This window comes from Sclerotinia sclerotiorum, genomic scaffold (assembly GCF_000146945.2).
Source record: "Sclerotinia sclerotiorum 1980 UF-70 scaffold_12 genomic scaffold, whole genome shotgun sequence".
NCBI classification, from domain to species: domain Eukaryota; kingdom Fungi; phylum Ascomycota; class Leotiomycetes; order Helotiales; family Sclerotiniaceae; genus Sclerotinia; species Sclerotinia sclerotiorum.
The window spans coordinates 206,845-225,595 of NW_001820824.1; the positions used below are offsets into that span (position 1 = coordinate 206,845).

Sequence of the window (18,751 nt, forward strand, 5' to 3'; positions counted from 1 at the left end):
TCTTTCAAATCTTCAAACTCATCAGATTCTCCCCCTCCCTCCCAAAAATTCCTCTCCCAACTTTGTATTACCTCCCAACTACATTTTAATCCCCCACCATCATCCAAAGAACTCCCTCTTCTCCATCCTTTACTTTTTTTTCCTCATCCACCTCCCTCCATCCACCCTTCAAAAACCCCCAAAACCTTCCAACTCCCAACTTCCATCTTACAAAACCAAAGATAATCCCAATCCCAATCCCAATCCCAATCCCAATCCCAATCCCAATCCCAATCCCAATCCCAATCCCCTATTTTAAACAACACCCCCTATATCGGATCTACACTATACCATACCGTACTATACCTAGTATCAATATCTAATATTTAACATCTAACATCTAACATCTATAAAACTCAACAACAAAAGGATATGAAATATGTAGGATTACTAGATAGAATAACACAACATATCATATTGGGTAGCAGATTAGTCCCTGCACTGTAAGGCTGCACTTGGGGCGTTTGGGAAGTGCAGAGCGAGAAAGGAAAGTTATATGGAATAAGTAGATGGCTGCTTTCAATCTACTACTACATGAATAGATCTATCTACAGATAGTCCAACCATCTAGTGGCAAATACACAATATCACATCACACATATAAAATCACATTTCCTTGATACTATAATAAACTCAATTATAAATCAGTGTACTACCTTTTAATTTGATTCTCTAGAGAAGAAAATTTCTCGCGCTATGAATGAAGAACAAAAAAGGTGCAGCTCAAAAACACATGAAGAAGTTGGCACCACTAAAAAGTAAGAAAAAAAGCTTTGTATGATTGATACGACATTTTGAATTCCCCCCTTCCGAGCAAACAATCAGCTAGATCAAAGCCCATCCACTACTTCGGAAGAGATCACCCAGTCGCTCAACCGCTACCAGAACTTTTCGGGATAACACTTCGCAGTGAGACAAAACACTGGGGGTTGATGTTTTGTTCGAATCTTCTTTTTTATCATATTCGCCAAATTCGTGATGTAAACACAAATCGACTGCGATACGCTATGACGATAAATTAGCTTCATTCCTCACAACAGGAATTATGTAGAATTACATACCTTAGAAACACTTGCGGTGGACAATGGAAGGTCCGGACTCGTCGTACTCTTGCTTTGAGATCCACATCTGTTGGAAAGTGGACAAAGATGCCAAAATAGAACCACCGATCCAGACGGAGTATTTTCTCTCGGGTGGTGCAATGATCTTGACCTTCATCGATGATGGTGCAAGAGCAGTAATTTCCTTTTGCATACGATCGGAGATACCTGGGTACATGGTAGTTCCACCAGACTGTGATAAAAAGTTAGTATATTATCCTAAAATCTTCGCAGATGGAAAATCTTACCATAACAATGTTACCATACAAATCCTTACGAACATCAACATCACACTTCATGATGGAGTTGAAGGTAGTGACGTGGATACCACCGCTCTCAAGACCCAAGACAGATGGTTGGAACAAAGCTTCTGGAGCACGGAAACGTTCGTTACCAATGGTAATAACTTGTCCATCAGGAAGTTCGTATGACTTCTCCAAGCTGGAAGATTGACTGGCGGTTTGAATTTCTTGCTCAAAGTCAAGAGCGACGTAACAGAGCTTCTCCTTAATATCACGGACAATTTCACGTTCGGCAGTGGTGGAGAAAGTGTAACCACGCTCAGCCAAGATCTTCATGAGGTAATCAGTCAAATCACGACCAGCCATGTCAACACGAGCAATGGCGTGAGGAAGTGAGAAACCTTCGTAAATTGGGACAACGTGAGTAACTCCATCACCGGAATCGAGAACGATACCGGTGGTACGACCGGAAGCGTAAAGGGAGAGGACGGCTTGGATAGAGACGTAGAACGCTGGGGCGTTAAAGGTCTCAAAGACAATTTGGGTCATCTTTTCTCTGTTGGACTTTGGGTTGATTGGGGCCTCAGTAAGTAAAACTGGGTGCTCCTCTGGTGCTACACGAAGTTCGTTGTAGAAAGTGTGATGCCAGATCTTCTCCATATCATCCCAGTTGGTGACGACACCGTGCTCGATTGGGTATCTGAGTGTAAGAATACCACGCTTGGATTGCGCTTCATCTCCAACATATGAGTCCTTTTGACCCATACCAATCATAATACTATAACATCCTTTATCAGCCCTTGTTCGAGTGACACGAGTTGTGGGGGAAATGGCGGGGTGTTATATGGATGGATTTCTTACCCATGATGACGGGGACGACCGACAATGGAAGCTATTTTGCATGTTAGAGATGGTTCAAGCTCATTATGGTTATTGTCGATGACTGATTTTGATGGAAATCAAGGATGTAGCTGTTGCCTGCAAGAATAGTCTACTTACGGAAAACAGCTCTTGGAGCGTCATCACCGGCGAAACCGGCCTTACACATTCCAGAACTACAAAATCCATCAGTCTGGTTCTTTTCAAATATGCAATCTTCGCCTTTGTAGAGATAAAGGTTGATATTGGTCGGCTTGTAATTCCTTCCAATAGCTACCCCTCGATCTTTCAGGCTCACGACCACTTTGTTGGATTTTAGGATTCTAGGAGCTTACCCATTGTCAATGACGAGGGCTGCGACTTCTTCTGTTGATTGATAAATGATATTAGTAGACGCTCATCATTATGTAGATATCTGCGCAAAGGATATAAATCCAATGCAGGTGTCGGGTTGAAGCTTACCTTCCATGGTTGATAATTAAGACGTTTAGTCAAATAAAAGAGGTGTGGAATATGGCGGTGAGTTAATTCTCGTGATAATTAAAATCTCGAGAATGATGAAGGACTGTATTAAAGTAAGATTTCACGACGTTGATAATTCGTGGTTGATAAAAAAGAAGATGGTTGAAAGAGAAGAAGGTGTGTTGTTGTTTTGTCAAAAGAATTGGTGATCGTGGTCGTAGTAAATGGGAAAGGACGATGTCACGAAGTTTGAGTGTGGGCCGCAACTGCAGGAGGCGAAGCGATCTTATTCGGTATATTCGCCGCTTTTAGATAGAATGTTGAAGAAAGATTTGATAGGTAGAAAAGGAGGCCGGGGGGTGGTAGGAGGGAAGAAGATATTCCGAGTGCGTGAGTGCTTATATAGGAAGTGAATTACGAGTATGCTTTATAAAGATAGATATGGACGGATATATGGATATGGTGATTTTGGTAAATGAATCGACTAAAATTGGTATAATGACTTCAAAATGATTCAAAAACTACTAACTACAGAGACAATAAGATTAGTTTGTTTATCAATCGAGCAAGAGGGGATTCCGAATACGTAGATAGAAGAAGGATGTACGTACAGTAAGTGAAGTTTGGGTTGAAAAGATATGGCGACGAATTAGACAGATACTAGGTATTCTCCTAATCATAAGATTACAATGACTTCAAATGTTGACTTCGACAGAGAACAACTATATTTATTATATTATATCAAAGATTAAAAGCAGCATGTAACTATTCGGATTATTTGTTCCCTACTACAAGAAGGAAGAAGTAACAAGTATGAAAAAACCAGGTGGCTGTGAATTTCAAGAAGTCGGTGTCGGTATCGTCTTTTGGTTCATCCATCTACATCTACCTACCTATAGCTAATAGTCCGGGACCGTCCTGTATTCCGGATCATGAATCCTATATTTGTGGTCTCTGGTTCGTTGTCTAAAGGCAAGATTTCAATCAAACATACGGAGTAGTTAGCTTCTTCCCCCTTTCCCCTTTTCCCTTTCAACCCATGTTAGCAGGGTCATTCCAAGATCACACCGACTCTACCAAACAAAACATTCCGAAAATGTATCTTTTAATTCCTTTCTTGTAACTTTTGAGGCTACGAATTTATATAAGGTTATATGAAGACAGCTACGTCTTCCTATTAGGTCTTTCATGTACGAGGTATCATTTTATACTTGTGTACCGCCATCAGACGCGCGTTAGAATCTCAGTCAGACGTAATGTCTCTTCTATAATTGGTCGATAGCTTCCATTTCTCACTATCCCATGAGTCTAATATCCAATATCCAATCGCCAAGCAGGCATCTCATGGAATATCTTTAAAATCAAGCCTTTTCATACGTATGTCTGCTATATTTACACAGGAAGGTATCTGTGAAAGTGGTGGAAGACTGCATCATACCCTATATCCGGGCGAGAATTTTACGCAGTACATATCTACACATCTATCCATCCACCTATTCTCGATATCCAGCAACCCAACTCATCCTTTCGTAATCGCATGCAAAATCACTACCAGGAACAGAAGTCCGAAGCTATGAGACTACGAGACAACACAAACCCCCTAAAGTAAAAACGGCAAGAGCCAACTTCCCATTGGTGTCGAACCAAGAAATTACATCGCTGGTCCGAGAGCCACTGACGGACGGTTGGAAACACTTGTTCAGTACGGTGAGTGAGACGGCACAATAATGCAAAAATTGAGGGGCTTAGTGGGGTAATATTTTAGATGATTAAGGTTATCGACCACTCGTTTACTTCTATGCATGAATTTGTTTTATATTGGGTATTTGACGTGTATCGTTTATAAGCTTTAAGAATCATGGTAAAAAGATGCTTGACATGTTCCATTGTAGCTTGTGACTTTGATGCATTCTCTAAAAATCCTCAGTGAGGTGGCAATCAGAGCCAGAGGGTCCTTGTAAGAGCCTCATTGACTAGATGACCAGGATATCAATGTCTCCTCCATCTATCATTCCCAATGACAATCTACCAAAACTCCAAAACTCCAACCCGAGCATTTCGTAAGAAGTAGGAAGTATCAGCTATCCTATAGTTCACAGCTGTCAACCATTCAATCCTACCTATTCCCCTTTCCTACATCCCATCCTCATATCCCATTCGCGGCCTCCTCTCTCAACCCCTCGATCAAAACATCACAAGCGTCCATATCTGCCGCATCAATCTTCTCACCACTTTTCCCCAACTTGCCCAACTCCTCAGTCGCAGCATCCATCCCATCTTGAAAATTCCTCACAGCACTACTCAATGCGTAAACCGCCTTCCTCCTAACATCCTTCGCCTCCTTCTCATTCAAACACATCTTAACCAAATGTGGTACTCCCCCTTGATTCAGCATACACCTCTGACTCTTCTCATTATTCTGCACCGCAGTCCCCACACACCAAGCTGCCATCTTCCTAATCTCCTTCTCCTCATGTGCCAACAATTCTAACAAAGGTTGCCATAATGAAAGCGCCTCGATATTATTGGCATTATCAAGGTTTTCAATGAGTTGCTCAAAGTTATCGAATGCGATGACTTTATCCTCGACAGTTACTTCGGGGTCGGTAGATTGAATGGCCCATATGGAAGCTTTCATGAGGTCTGCGTCACTGGGACCCCCGAAGAGCACATTCATGGCATCGGCTGGAAGGGCTTTGGTTTGTGGGGGAGGTGCGGTAGGATCGGCGGCGGTTGCAGAGGAGTTCTCTACGCTCCATTTAAGGAGTTCGTTCATTGATGGTGGCATAGCCATAGTGGTAGATTTTTCTTTAAATTATTTCTTGAGGCTGAAGCTGTATGAAATTTTGTGCTCGGAAATTTGAGAATCGAGCGGGCGAAGTTAAGTTGCTTTCCGTCGAAATTTATATTTTGGTGGATGAGAAAATATTTAATGTATGGAAAGAAATTCAAAAATTGTACTTTAGTTTAAATATACTCAAAAGATTTTCCTTATTTTTGAATAGATGATGGATGGATGGTTGGATGACTACTGAGTATTTGAAATTTGTCTATTCTTGTCTACCAACTTCGAGATGCTTCCAGCCAGTCAAGGCTTTTTGGGCATGCGGCAGAATTTTGATAGCCAATGATCGAACAGTATCTGTGATTAATAATCTCAGCCTTCCTGCCGACTTTGTGTGTAATCGTAGCCTTGCAGAAGAAAAAGGCTGCGTAACAATTGTATATATTCTCATGACAGGCTTTGCCGATTTTGTATATTTTTGGGGACGGTACTGTGGAATCTCCTGTCTTGCCTTGATCTTCCATTAACATAATAAATATACCTATAAATTTATCGTTCTCTGTCTACAGAATTGCTGATTCGTACTGCTCTTCGCGTGCTCATATCCTACACATCACAACTCGTCAAAATCTCATACATCGTGTATTTGGACGCAAAGTGCTCAGAGAATACAAGTGTATTGTTTATAGCTGAAAAGTACTTGTCTAAAGGGATAATACCGAGGTTGTTTTTGCGAGTATGCATTTGGTTCTCCTGTCTGTGGAAGAAGAGCGAGGATGTTGAGCAAACATTGTAGTCGACACAATGGAATTCGTATCTTCGTATCTTACTCAGACTCGACCCCTCTTCCTGTCATATTCGCTGCCACCGAACTTCTATCGTTCAATTCCATTGATATTGCTTCGATGTTGAATTTTGTTAACTTGTTGGTGGGTGGCGCAAATAGCACATCAGGTTTTGAAGCTCTTGCTCTGGTATGTTTGTATTGTACAGAACGGAGCGTGTGGATTGAGCAGAGTAGGTGGTTTATTTTACACTTTTGGAGTGTCCATGTTTTTTCCTTTACTCATTTTACTGTCTTCTCGAAAACTTTCATCATGTATGTGCAGTGGACTCGTACTTAAATACAACTCTATAGGTGGAACCTTTTTTCGGCGATCACTCAGTTATTTTGGAACAAGTCTTTCGCCATGTGTTGGTTTCAGCTCTGAATGCCAGCGCGTCAAGACATTGTACAGCCCGATAGCTCGTCACTTTGTGCCTGCTTTCTCCAGATCCTTAGATTGGCAATTATCTGCCGAATATCCTCCCGTGGTGAAATGCTCCGAATGGAAACCTGTGGAACCTATTTGCCTCGGGAAAGTAGAGTTGGCGCCAGCAAATTTCGGCCATGGACTTTAACCACACATACCTCATTCCCGATTTCTGCCCGTTTCCAGTAATAGCGAATCAACCATCAAGGCGGAAGAGCTTCATGACCGATGATTTTGCTCCCATTGAATTTAGCAGAAGCTAGAGGAATTCTTAAGGAGTTGTAGATCGATGGGCACGTATTAGTATGGAAGCTACAAAACGATTAGTCTGGCTCGGCTACCGATCCATGCAACCAGAGACCCACGATCGACCTTGTTGACCGCCGTGGATTCTAGGAACCGGATTTCAACTTGCAATGGTTCCATCGACTCTTAAAAGGTTTCACGCCCTCTGGAACTTCTTGTTAAAAGAACACATAGCCGCTTTGATCCACAGCAACACCGCTAGAACATATTTATGGCATTTTAATGCAGGAATGGAATGCCAATTGCCAGAAATTACAGCCGCTACCTAACCCAAACATGCCTCCCTGAGCCAGTATGAGGTGCCAACACTCAGAGCTTATACTGGTTGGCGTCAGTCCTAACACGCAAAAAAGCATCCAGTCCAAACAAGAGATCTCAAATAACCATGATCAAACGCCGGACCGGCAACGATGGCGAATCCGAATAACAAAAATGCTTGAATAGACCCGATCCAAGAGACCTGGGAGGGAGACCATGAAGGATGCGTATTCCTCATAGTAAGATTGAAAAGCACCTGTAGGATCAGATCAGCAAGGAATCCTTATGATATTAGACATCAGGAATTACCAAATGAGTTCACTAGGCCCAAAGACAGGAAAGACAGAGAGAATGAGCTTGCACATTGGACCCATGCAACAAAACCACCGTCTGGAGCCTGCGCATCTACGGATAACCTCGGTTCAATCAGCATTTTGTTCTTGGTTACTCGAATAGAAAGAGTAATTTCGAAAGCTCAAGTCACTAGGCTTCTGCCAGCACAGGAACAACACCATCCACCTTACCTCGAGACATCGTCATTTTTAAAGAGAATGCTTGCATGGCTTATAAATTCGCCTCGCACCAGAGGAGAGCTACTTCAATCATGGTGATTTCCAGCGCAAATGCACTCAATTTGTTTGGAACCCATGGAGATAGCTATCAAGCAGTTGGTAACCAACACTTGCAAGAGTCCGACACTCATCACTGGTCTGTATATAGTAGTGTGTTCTCCCTTGCCCGTGAAATTGTACAGTCAGATTTTCGGGCAAGTAAAAGCGCAAACGATAAGCGCAGCAGGCTCTATGATTCCGCCTCTAGAATAGATGGATGAATTTCGGCTTGTACGAGCAATTTCGTAGATGTACTCATGAAGGGAGCTACCGAAGCCGTCTTTACCGAGATCAACCAGGTTACGAGTTGTTGAGATAACCAATCATTTTCTTATTTCATATCTAACCTACAATTTCATGCTAACTTACACTATTCTTGTTCTATGGCGTGACTTTTTATTTGCCCGATTCATAGTTCAGGGGTTCGGTTGATTTCATTCATTAAATACCAAACTGAGATGGCTGCATTCGGATTTGCTCTGCGATATATAATCACTTGAACCAACTATACTCGGTAGAAAGCCAACAAGGCACCCGATAGTTCGGATCACCCGTGTATGCTTTGTGGCGGAGATTTTGTCAATACATACCACCCATCTACCTTCGAGTGAAGGTCAAGTAGTAAAACTATTTGGATAGATCCCTACGTGTTTGACGTGACTGATCGTTCATCTAAGTAGGGTGAAGGCACTGCTTTGGTTGTACTCTTAGTACTTTGAGTGTGTGTATTGCGATTTTCGACGCTTTTGCTAAATTCTATAGAGCATCTTCGCGAAGGCCGGCTCTTTGAAGGCTGAAGCTTCAGTCCTCGACTCTTCTGGCAGGGTACTGCATCGGATCTTATCCCGAGTCCCATTTGCTTGGCTTCCTCGCCGATTAGGTAGAATGATAATTTTGTAAAAGAAAAAGAACGGAAATTATTTGAAATTTGTCTATTCTTGTCTATTGACTTCGTGGAGATGCTAGCCACTTACACACTTGATTAGTCACAATCCGTTTCACCCGCGAAAAACTTCCTTAATTCTAACAGATGTATCAATAAATACTGGCTCAGGATCCTTATTAGTGGAGGTTTATTGTATTTTTAATTCAACCTGTAACTTATTACTATACTTATACTATTACTATTACCTCTTTCATGGTTTTGATTCATTCGATTTTCTCATCCTGTTGGTCTAATAGTTCCTAGGACAAAGCTTAAAGAAAACTGCTCGAATCTGATATGGAAGTCTACTTCAGAATCTAGAAACAGTGATACTTACTCGGTCTACAGGTATTCTGAGGAATTCCTTGAATCAGTCAGCAGTATTATGTTAAGTTACGGATTACTACGTCAGGCAAGTGCTTAACACTTCGCTTCTCATCAAAGATGACATATGCAATGTCCAGCTCAGCTCAAGCGTTACGGAGATGATCAGTTCAAGAAAGATCCCTTCAATAAGCCACTATAATGAAATTCATGTACATCGATCTACGTTTCTAAGCCAGTCAAGCGTTGGTCATGTCTACAACTTTTGGGATTACTGCATATCACTAACTAACTGTTAGTGACCGGGATGTTATCAATGCCGCTGCTTTGAACATAACACTTATGACATGGAACATAGCAAAAAAAACTGTTGGAAGAGTACGTTGAACCGAGCTCCGAGTGATGTTCGGACTACTTATAGCGCTTGTATCTTTTCTTGGCTATCTCTGGTCATTATACAATCACTGCAATCTATATTTCGACCCCTTTATCATAATCATGACGAAAGACAGTCTTCCTAGCGATATTTACCTTCACTTCATAGTGGAAACACTTGCTTTCTTACGTGAGACCAGCGTACTTCACTTGCTAAGCGGCTGCGTTTGCATTACATTTTTGGTACGCCCTTCATTCTTTCCGTGTCTAGTTCTATTGTTCGCTCACATTCACAGAGCTTTTGTACCTGGGCATTCTACAGACTGAAGCTCCACCCTTTGGCCCCCATTCCAGGACCACCCCATTGGATTCTATCTCGTCTTCCATTCGTATGGGCTCTATATCGAGGACGATATGTGACACGAATTACAGAACTCCACGAAAAATACGGCCCAGTTGTACGTACTGCCGCAAATGAAGTGTCCTTCACCAACGAACAAGCATGGACTTCCCTATACGCTCCTCGTAAAGATGCCGCTAAAAGTCCTTTCTGGTACGCACCACGTCAGAATAATGGCTCTTATGGTATTTTTACCGCGCCTAGCGGCATCACTCATGGACGTTTCCGTCGAGCATTCTCTCCAGCTTTCACACAGAAATCTATGCGCGAACTTGAACCTATGATATTACATCATATAGACATATTGATATCACAACTCCAAAAAGAAGCATCTAAAGATATACCCTTGGATATCGTTCCATGGTTTGAATACATGGCTTTCGATATAGTTGGTGAACTCAGCTTCAGTAAATCATTCCACACTCTCACCTCCAACGAAAATCATCACCTCGTCGTTGCCCTCAGAAAAGTAATGACTTTCTTCACACAAGCTGTGGTTCCTCGTGTTCTTGGCCTAGAACTCTTCTGGCAATTCATTGTTTCGAAAGTTTCCCGTCAGAAGCGCGCTGCGTATAATAAATCCCTTAATGACTTTACTCACGAACGACTCAATTCAGGCGCACCTCCTGGACGAAAATATTCGGATCTCATGACATATTTCTCGCTTGCCCGCGCTGATGGCCGTGGTCTTACAGCTACAGAAACGGAAAACGCAATTGGGGATATTATGATTGCGGGTAGTGAGACGGTTGCTACGACATTAACTTCTATTGTCTATCATCTTGTGAGAAATACTGATGCGCATAGAGTTCTTACTAGTGAGGTTAGAGGAGCTTTTAAAGATGGAAATGATATCACGATTCAAGCAGTTACGAATATGGAATATTTAAATGCGGTTATTAATGAAGCTATGAGATTATGTCCTAGTCTTCCTATGGTTCTGCCGAGAATGGTAAATGAACCTGGGATAGAAGTTTGTGGATATTGGTTACCAGCTGGGGTACTTAACCTTTTCTCTCTTGCTACTTGGCTTTTTTTCTCGTCCAGTTCTTCACTCCCCTTTTATCCCCTAGATGAACCTAAACCCAAATGAAAGATTCAACTAATGATTAACTAGACACTGGTCAATTTCGCACAACTCCCTGCTTACATCTCACCAACCAATTTCGCTCGTCCAAATGACTTTATTCCCGAGCGCTGGCTCCCAGATTCAACACTTACACCTCATAACATTGTGAGTAATCATATTCGATTCTTTAATTTCTCACTTCCAAATCCTAAACATATCCTACAATTTCCTATCCCACCATCAACTCTTTCCCCCTTCCATCCCCCACCTCCCATTCCCCTCAAATCCTCCCCCAAGACAATAACCCACCACACCACACCACATCCCACTGCACCCAAGACCTCCTCATTCATTCTCTCCCAACCCCAACCCAAATCCCATCTCTCACTCCCCAGCCCCCACCACAAACCCAGCTAACCCCTCCCCCCTCTCCTTCTCCAAGAAAATCTTCAACCCCTTCTCCCTCGGACCCCGCGACTGCGTAGGCCAAGCCTTCGGACTAGCAGAAATACGACTCGCACTTACGAAATTAATTTTTTATTTTTCATTTGGAAGAGTAGTAGATGCAAAGGATTCGGAGGATTATAAATGGAATGATCAGAAGGCTTTTTTTGTTTGGGAGAAAGAACCGTTTTTTGTGAGGGTGGTGGGGGATTTGAGGGGGTTAAGGGATTAGGGATTAGGGATTAGGGGTTTGTTTGTTTGGGGGTGAGGGAGGGGGTGAGAGGTTAGTTGTGGTGGGATGTGATGGATGGGATAGGTGGGATGGGATGGATGATATATATAATGAATAATATATAATCTATTTCCATTTCTTAATATTTCTTTAAAAAAAGATTTACAATATATCTGATAGAATATAATCGAGTACAAACAAACAAACAAACTCATCTACCTAGTAATTATAAGAATAAATAAAATTGTATTGTATACTAAACGAACTTTAATATCTGATGTATTAGTTTCCTCCCCTCCCCCAAAAAAGAAAGAGATATAATATTAATAAGTAGAATGAATAGAGTAATCAAACCAACAATCCATCCCATCCCATCCTACCTCGCCTTCCTACCTCACCACACCTCATCTCACCACCATACCTCACCACCATATCTCACCAAACCTACCTACCTCGCATACATACCTTACTGTCACATCATAATTTACAAAAAAAAAGTACACTCTCCATCTCTACATCCATATCTATATCCATATCCATCACAAAAATCCATCACAAAATCTCAAATAACTATCACAAACAACTTTCACACAATATGCATACATTATACATACATACAATTCTATCTTCTCAATAGTAGGTACCTATTGTGAAAGTAATCCATCCACTCACCCATCCATTTATTCATCACGCACACACACACAAAAAGAATCTTCATCATCCCCCTCAAAATTTACTCAAACTGTATATTCATGAAGAAAGCTAACCACTGGATACATTTCCACGTAGGCAAGCATGCCATTATGACAATGAAGAGGAAAAAAAAAAACAAAAAAACTTCTCAAATTTCTGATTATGAATCAATGAATCTTCATCCCACGCAAACCCCCTTCCATAACGCCTCATGCAATGCGAAGAAAAAACGAAACGCAAATTCAAATTGAAATGTGTTGTGGCATTGGCATTAGATTTCGATCGTCTTCATCGCAGATTCATCATCAGCAGAGGTTTCCTTCTCAGAAGTTCCTGATACTAATCCTAACCCCGTAACCTTCTCACTAGCCTTCTCATTTTCTTTATTCTCATTAGTTGATTCAGATTCTAGTACTGGTCGTTCGGAAGCTTTATTCTCTATACTTGGTCTTGGTGTTTGAACATCGACAAGTTTCGTGGAGGGAATTTCCATCGTGTTGACTTTCGTTCCTGATCCTGAACCTTCTTCAGCAACTTTAGCTAGAGGACTCGATTTTCCAAAACCAGGACGATTTGGACTTGGAATGGGTGAAGCTCCAGAGAAACGTTGCATAGAACGTCCACGCGGTTCACCAATCTCAGCAGCTGGACTTGCGTAAGGAGATCCAGCCGGAGATCCTCCATTACCATTGACAGGTGGCGCTGATCTTCTTCGTACATTCTTGCGGCCATACTTTTGATCCATCCTCCATCTCAAGATATCGAAATAACCAGGCTCAACTTTTCCTGATTTGAATTCTTTCAACTTCAGCTCATTGGTTTCTTCATCCACAAACCATTTACCACTGCTGAGATCATCTGCGACTGTAGCCAAGAAAGCAGACCATGATCGTGCGACAACATATTTACAATCATAGTCCCGACCAAATAGAATGACCTGACCCCATTTACCAGCTGGTCCCGGTGCCAAATCAACTGCCAAGTTATTTCCACCCCAATCTCGAACAAGTGGAATCCAGGCGGGATGCGCGTAGAATTTTTGAATAGCATTAGGAGGTTGAGAATCCTGTTTTGCCAATAAATCTTGTCTCCAGTAAGGATTTTGCGCGTTTGCAGGTTGCTTCGACGAAGAAGATGAGCTACCACCTAATGCCTTTGGTGGCACTGAAGGTCTGGAGTTGCTGGGTGATTCTGTAAGATATTCCTGATTGACCACCTTCCAGTTTTCCCATTCTTGCACAATTTCCTCACAATCAAGTAACATGGAGCCAAAGATAATTCCAGTAGGTAGACCGCCACGTTCTTGTCCATCATGAAGTTGCATTGACTCTCGAACCTCCATTGGAAGGGAACAATCCAATTGATGCTCCAATTCATTTAAATCATTATTTGTGCATCCCTCGCAGAGTTGATCCCATAACTCTGCATAATTTTCCTCGGCCCATCTATCGATTCTCTTCCAGGAGTGTCCGACTGGTGGTGGTGGGGGAAGACCTTCTTGGAAAGCTTGCAATTGAATTTCTCCAGGTGTAACGTTCTCAAAATTTTCTTGTGTAGATTGACGTTGAAGCGTAGATGATCTCATTCCTGGCGAGTATGGTGATTGCGGACCTGGACTTACTGGAGGGGCGAATGGCGAACCTGGATAAGCGTTGCCATTAAGTGCAGATGTAGATTGTCGACCGGACTCTTCAAAATAGGGGGAGTTCAAATCTGCGCGTGATTCTGAAGCTGTTGTAGCAACTGACGTTAAGGGTTCATGTCGACTTTGTGCGAGAGGAACGTGTCCGCCAGTTCTATATGGAGAATCGTAAGACGAGTCTGTTTACTTTTAGTTAGAATCTTGTTGGAAATCTCGAGAGGTTTTGGTATCAACATACGACGATCATAACTGGTCATAGTATGCCAGAAAGATTTGAAGGCAGATCCCAATGGGCTAAACAGATGATGATTAGTATTATTCGCAGAAGTGATTGAAGTGATCCAAATTGAGACTGGAAAGATGGGATTGTGACGAAAAGGGGATTTTAGAAATGCAACTTACTTTCCTGCCATGGCTGGCAGTTATTCAACTATTATTGGAAATACTTCTAAGTTAGGAGATAAAACTTCCACAATTCCAATAGTTGTCGAATTTAGAATCCCCAGAAGATATGGAATGGAAAGAATATGTGATAGGTAGTATTTGAATTTATTTTTGAATTGTTTTGGTGGTTGAAATTGAGGTTATGCGCCGGTTTGGGAGGTGAGTAAGATAATTCTTAGAGAAATTGTTTTTAAGGAGAACAAGAGATTTGATTCGATTTGATTTGATTTGAATGAATGAATGATTAGGCGTGAAAAGGTTTCAAGCTTTATCAAATCGCGATCTATTGCCCTGAATTTCGGTGTCTGTACTCCGTACCACGAGCCACTTTACTAGCAACTAGACAGACTTAAGTAGTACTTGGTACTTCCTTCCCTGAACCAGCCTGTGCCTGGTACGTGAGTTTATCAATCCTCCAATCCGAAGATCAATAGAGAAGATTTAGCGGATATTTGTGTGGATCGGGAGAAAATGCCGATAGTGAGTGAGGGACGGCGATAAGTGTCGAATTTATAAGAAAAGGAGAGAAGAAGAAGAAGAAGAAGGAGGAGGAGGAGGAGGACGAGGAGACGGAGGAGAGACGGAGGAGAAGAAGAAGGTGAAGAATTGTTAAGGAGGGATTAGAAAGACTAGAAGGACTATGATAACTAGAATGACTAGGACTAAAGGATTAGGAGAATAATATGGCAGAGGGAAGATTCATTTCATTTCACAAGTGGTATAGTATGGATGGTAGGTAGTTAGTTGTACTGCATTTACTCGGTAAGTAGGTAGGTATTGATGATTATTACAATATTCCCCTTATAATTATGCGTTCATCGTAGGTAATAACAATAATAAATAGCTGAGCAGAAACCCAATACAGTTCATTCAAGTGAATCAATCTATTTGACTGGCTGTTTAAATTGTCTATGGAGTACCATTACTTCAGATAGACATCAGACCGAGTTTATGGTCCAATCTTATCATCGTTTCAAAGCAGCCAAGGAATATACATCAGCGGTGAAATCTTTCTACTCCGTATGTTGTGCTATATGTGATGGGAGTAAAGGCAAAAAGAGGTGCATTTGATGCATTTGACACCCTCGGTACTTGAACCTACAATTTAATTGTAATATCTCTGAAGAATGTTTTCTTCTATTTAATTATAAGATAGTCTACTACCTACTACGCATAGAATCTGAGTAAATCAACTTGATATGGTGATGACCGCAGATTAATACCCTTCTGAGATTGACCTAATCAGGTTATATTTGTTGTATATCGCTGCATTAGAGACAAGAAGAGTAGGGACCAACATGAATACCTCGTAATCAGATGGAACAATGGACTTTTGATTCATACGTAAGCTCCGCCGAAGGATATGTCCATGTAACTATTCTCAGATGCATTGTACTGTCCCTATATAAGGTATTCTAGAAATCCTTCAATCCGAACCTGACATACGGATATTACTATATTCCGGAGAATCATTCTAGATGTTCCTTTTGTCTTCCATCAAATTTCGCTTGAACCATTCCCTGAATTCCCAACTCCTGAGTATCAATTTTGAGTTTTCATCTAATGACTCTTGTTTTATGTCCGAAAAAGGGGAATTTTATGTAACCGCGATTAATGTTCATATAGAAGGTCAGAGGTCACGTCAACATGAATAAGTTTGGTGACTTCATCACGACTCGAAATTATACTTGACGAATCGTATGACAGATATCTACCATCTATCAAAATCAAGAGTTGAGGTATCACAACACCGTTGATCAACTAATCTTAAACTTAGGCATATGGAGTACATACACACCACGCGAAACAAAAAACAAAAGACATCTCCAGGGCTGAATGCAAGCAAGTACAAAATAACATGTTAGTAACAAGTTGGCGGCGTAGCAGCAATACACTTACTTAATACACATACATACCTCAAGCCATGGTTCTCACCATCCCCCGCTACACTCCTTAGCCGTTCCTCTCGTCCACCCTGCATCCCTAACCTCGAAATCCAAGTTCGAATTTAACCTCGCGCTCCGTTTCAAAGTTTCATAAGTATACATTAGTTCGCCATAAGCGTTCCGTGCGACGGGAGCAAGCACAATCATGTTTTGATTATTTACAATACCCAATGATCTAACAGCAATCAATCAAAACTCCAGCCTCTAAAATGCTTGGCGGGTGAATGACCGTGGGGTTACACGAAATGATTGGCTTTGGCTGGGGAAAGACACTGGACGTTGGAAATAAACGCTATGTTTCTAGGAAACAAAGGCGTCTGGAGGCGCAAATGATAAATCAGAAGAACTGGTGAGGCTGGTGGATAAGCCATGTTATGGTTTTGGATGTCCGAGTTGGTTTTGGTCCATTGCTATATTTATATGAACAGAGTATTTCGTGACAAACAATTGAATCGGAGGCCGTGAGAAAAGGCTAGACTCCTGGTTGAAGTTAAAGTTGTCGATGTGCTATAAACCTCTCTCTAGACTAATAATACTCTGCCTAGAATGTCCATGCATGCCAATATTGTCGCTCATAAGGTCATTATACTCGGGAAATGGTTACTGCGAATGGGTATTCTGCGACATTTGTCTACACAGCCTTCCTGGGATAGCAAGACGATGGAGAAATCTCAAGTGCTGTTTCTCTCTAACCATAGCCCTTGAGGATTTCTATCTTAGTGTATCATCTTCCTCTTGCAAACCCTGAAGTTTTCTTTTCAGACCTATGATATAACGGAAGAGGGGTTACTCTTGAGTATTTGCAATTGACAGAGCGAGTGAGTTGGAAATATGTGTTGGAATAGAGAGATCTACGAAATAGCGAGAGATATGAGGATAAAGGAGATGAAGAAAGTAAAACTGGATAGGAATACAGTATTTACATACATATTTGAAGTGTACCATCGCGAACACTTGTATCCTCTTCGAGATATAGTATATATTGTGATGGTTAAGCTCTTGCTTTTTGACATCTGATAGAGGATAGAACTGAACAATTGAAATGTAATACCCCGTCCGACTTTTGGCATGCTGAATTTAGAAATATAGATAGGTGCGCTTCCCGGATTATAACCATACCAAGGATCGGAGATTTAAAAGTGTCTTTGCTACAAAACAGGGAGCTCAATTCCATACCGAGTACATGCAACCATGGCACGTGATCGTGATTCTCCTGCAACATTAGCGCGCGGTTTTAGCGGGCTTGGCTGAAGCTATCCATTGCGCAGGACAGGCTTCACCTGGAATCAAGAAGCTATCAAATCATATCGCAACATCGACTACAATATCTATCTACGATTTTATACCAGCTGCGCAACAAAGCGAGACGTGTCGCCTGCTGAGAATAAAGTACGAAATTCTGCGGAGAAGGACATATTTAGTGGAGGCTGAGAGGAATTTGAGATAAGACAACGGTCTACTCGCAGATTATCGGTATCGTAAGGTAACAGATTCGCAAGTAACAATGTCGGAAGAACGTCTTTGGAAATTCAGAAAGCCGGAATGGATGAATAGTGCTACGGCGAAAGGTGCTGGTGTTTATGCTTCGGGAGCCTTGGTATGATGGCCCTATTGTTTACCCTTATGTTTCATCTGGTATTACCGCCTGATGGGACATCCGGCAATTCGCGGTTGAACATTACATCATTTATAATTACTTCTACTAACATATCTCAAACAGTTCTCTCTCTCATTCTTCATCCTTCTTGATGCAGCCCTCTGGTCTAAATCCGCCCTCAATGGATCTGACCCCCCAATTCACCTCGCATTCATCGACTGGCTTCCCCTCATCTTCTCCTCCCTTGGCATGCTCATCATAAACTCTATCGAAAAGTCCCGACTATCCGCAGATTCCTTCTCCTATAGCGGAAGTGGTGTTGCGTGGAAAGCAAGAGTAGTATTGTTCTTGGGGTTTGCTAGTTTGGCAGGAGGGTTGGCTGGGGGTATTACAGTATTGGTCTTGAAGTATGTGGTGCCCGGTGCGCAATGGCCTACTTTGGGAATGGGGTTTGCAAATGTAGGAGCAAATGCTGGGGTTATGTTGAGGTGAGTTCTCATTTTACTCTCGTTGAAATGGTGGTCTGAAAAAAGTGAAAAGTGTGAAAGAAGTGTCTGGAGGCTAACATGACTTAGTTCGGTGGTACTTTGGATCTCGCAGAATATCGAGGATGAATACTCCTATAATCTTGCTCTTTGAGCGAGTCTAGCCCGTCCGAGGATTTTGGCATAGTTTGAAGAGATGCGAAAGGTTAGAGAATGCGGAACACGATGGTATATGGATAT

General features: G+C 41.8%; 9 protein-coding genes across 9 annotated transcripts; 5 read left to right on the forward strand and 4 right to left on the reverse strand.

The window, feature by feature from the left end:
- Positions 1–1,101: 1,101 nt before the first annotated feature.
- Positions 1,102–2,729, reverse strand: SS1G_08733 (actin; the record flags this gene model as incomplete). Its single annotated transcript, XM_001589919.1, has 6 exons — positions 1,102–1,332; positions 1,388–2,159; positions 2,243–2,273; positions 2,381–2,436; positions 2,596–2,626; positions 2,723–2,729. 6 exons carry the CDS (start codon positions 2,727–2,729, stop codon positions 1,102–1,104), a joined length of 1,128 nt encoding a protein of 375 aa, XP_001589969.1.
- A 2,139-nt stretch (positions 2,730–4,868) lies between these two features.
- On the reverse strand, positions 4,869–5,516 carry SS1G_08734 (hypothetical protein; the record flags this gene model as incomplete). Its single annotated transcript, XM_001589920.1, has 1 exon — positions 4,869–5,516. The coding sequence occupies one exon, from the start codon at positions 5,514–5,516 to the stop codon at positions 4,869–4,871; it is 648 nt and encodes a 215-aa protein (XP_001589970.1).
- A 767-nt stretch (positions 5,517–6,283) lies between these two features.
- On the forward strand, positions 6,284–6,908 carry SS1G_08735 (predicted protein; the record flags this gene model as incomplete). Its single annotated transcript, XM_001589921.1, has 2 exons — positions 6,284–6,524; positions 6,646–6,908. 2 exons carry the CDS (start codon positions 6,284–6,286, stop codon positions 6,906–6,908), a joined length of 504 nt encoding a protein of 167 aa, XP_001589971.1.
- A 268-nt stretch (positions 6,909–7,176) lies between these two features.
- SS1G_08736 (predicted protein) lies at positions 7,177–7,335 on the forward strand (the record flags this gene model as incomplete). The annotated part of the gene is made up of 1 exon (XM_001589922.1): positions 7,177–7,335. One exon carries the CDS (start codon positions 7,177–7,179, stop codon positions 7,333–7,335), a length of 159 nt encoding a protein of 52 aa, XP_001589972.1.
- Positions 7,336–7,928: 593 nt separating this feature from the next.
- SS1G_08737 (hypothetical protein) lies at positions 7,929–12,052 on the forward strand (the record flags this gene model as incomplete). Its single annotated transcript, XM_001589923.1, has 9 exons — positions 7,929–8,036; positions 8,616–8,636; positions 8,698–8,760; positions 9,175–9,233; positions 9,484–9,562; positions 9,856–10,911; positions 11,077–11,193; positions 11,719–11,755; positions 12,048–12,052. The coding sequence occupies 9 exons, from the start codon at positions 7,929–7,931 to the stop codon at positions 12,050–12,052; spliced, it is 1,545 nt and encodes a 514-aa protein (XP_001589973.1).
- A 616-nt stretch (positions 12,053–12,668) lies between these two features.
- SS1G_08738 (hypothetical protein) lies at positions 12,669–14,452 on the reverse strand (the record flags this gene model as incomplete). Its single annotated transcript, XM_001589924.1, has 3 exons — positions 12,669–14,218; positions 14,278–14,333; positions 14,442–14,452. 3 exons carry the CDS (start codon positions 14,450–14,452, stop codon positions 12,669–12,671), a joined length of 1,617 nt encoding a protein of 538 aa, XP_001589974.1.
- A 714-nt stretch (positions 14,453–15,166) lies between these two features.
- Positions 15,167–15,831, forward strand: SS1G_08739 (predicted protein; the record flags this gene model as incomplete). Its single annotated transcript, XM_001589925.1, has 3 exons — positions 15,167–15,215; positions 15,328–15,503; positions 15,730–15,831. The coding sequence occupies 3 exons, from the start codon at positions 15,167–15,169 to the stop codon at positions 15,829–15,831; spliced, it is 327 nt and encodes a 108-aa protein (XP_001589975.1).
- Positions 15,832–16,414: 583 nt separating this feature from the next.
- SS1G_08740 (predicted protein) lies at positions 16,415–16,576 on the reverse strand (the record flags this gene model as incomplete). The annotated part of the gene is made up of 1 exon (XM_001589926.1): positions 16,415–16,576. The coding sequence occupies one exon, from the start codon at positions 16,574–16,576 to the stop codon at positions 16,415–16,417; it is 162 nt and encodes a 53-aa protein (XP_001589976.1).
- Positions 16,577–17,933: 1,357 nt separating this feature from the next.
- On the forward strand, positions 17,934–18,665 carry SS1G_08741 (conserved hypothetical protein; the record flags this gene model as incomplete). Its single annotated transcript, XM_001589927.1, has 3 exons — positions 17,934–18,026; positions 18,150–18,514; positions 18,602–18,665. The coding sequence occupies 3 exons, from the start codon at positions 17,934–17,936 to the stop codon at positions 18,663–18,665; spliced, it is 522 nt and encodes a 173-aa protein (XP_001589977.1).
- Between the last annotated feature and the right edge of the window lie 86 nt (positions 18,666–18,751).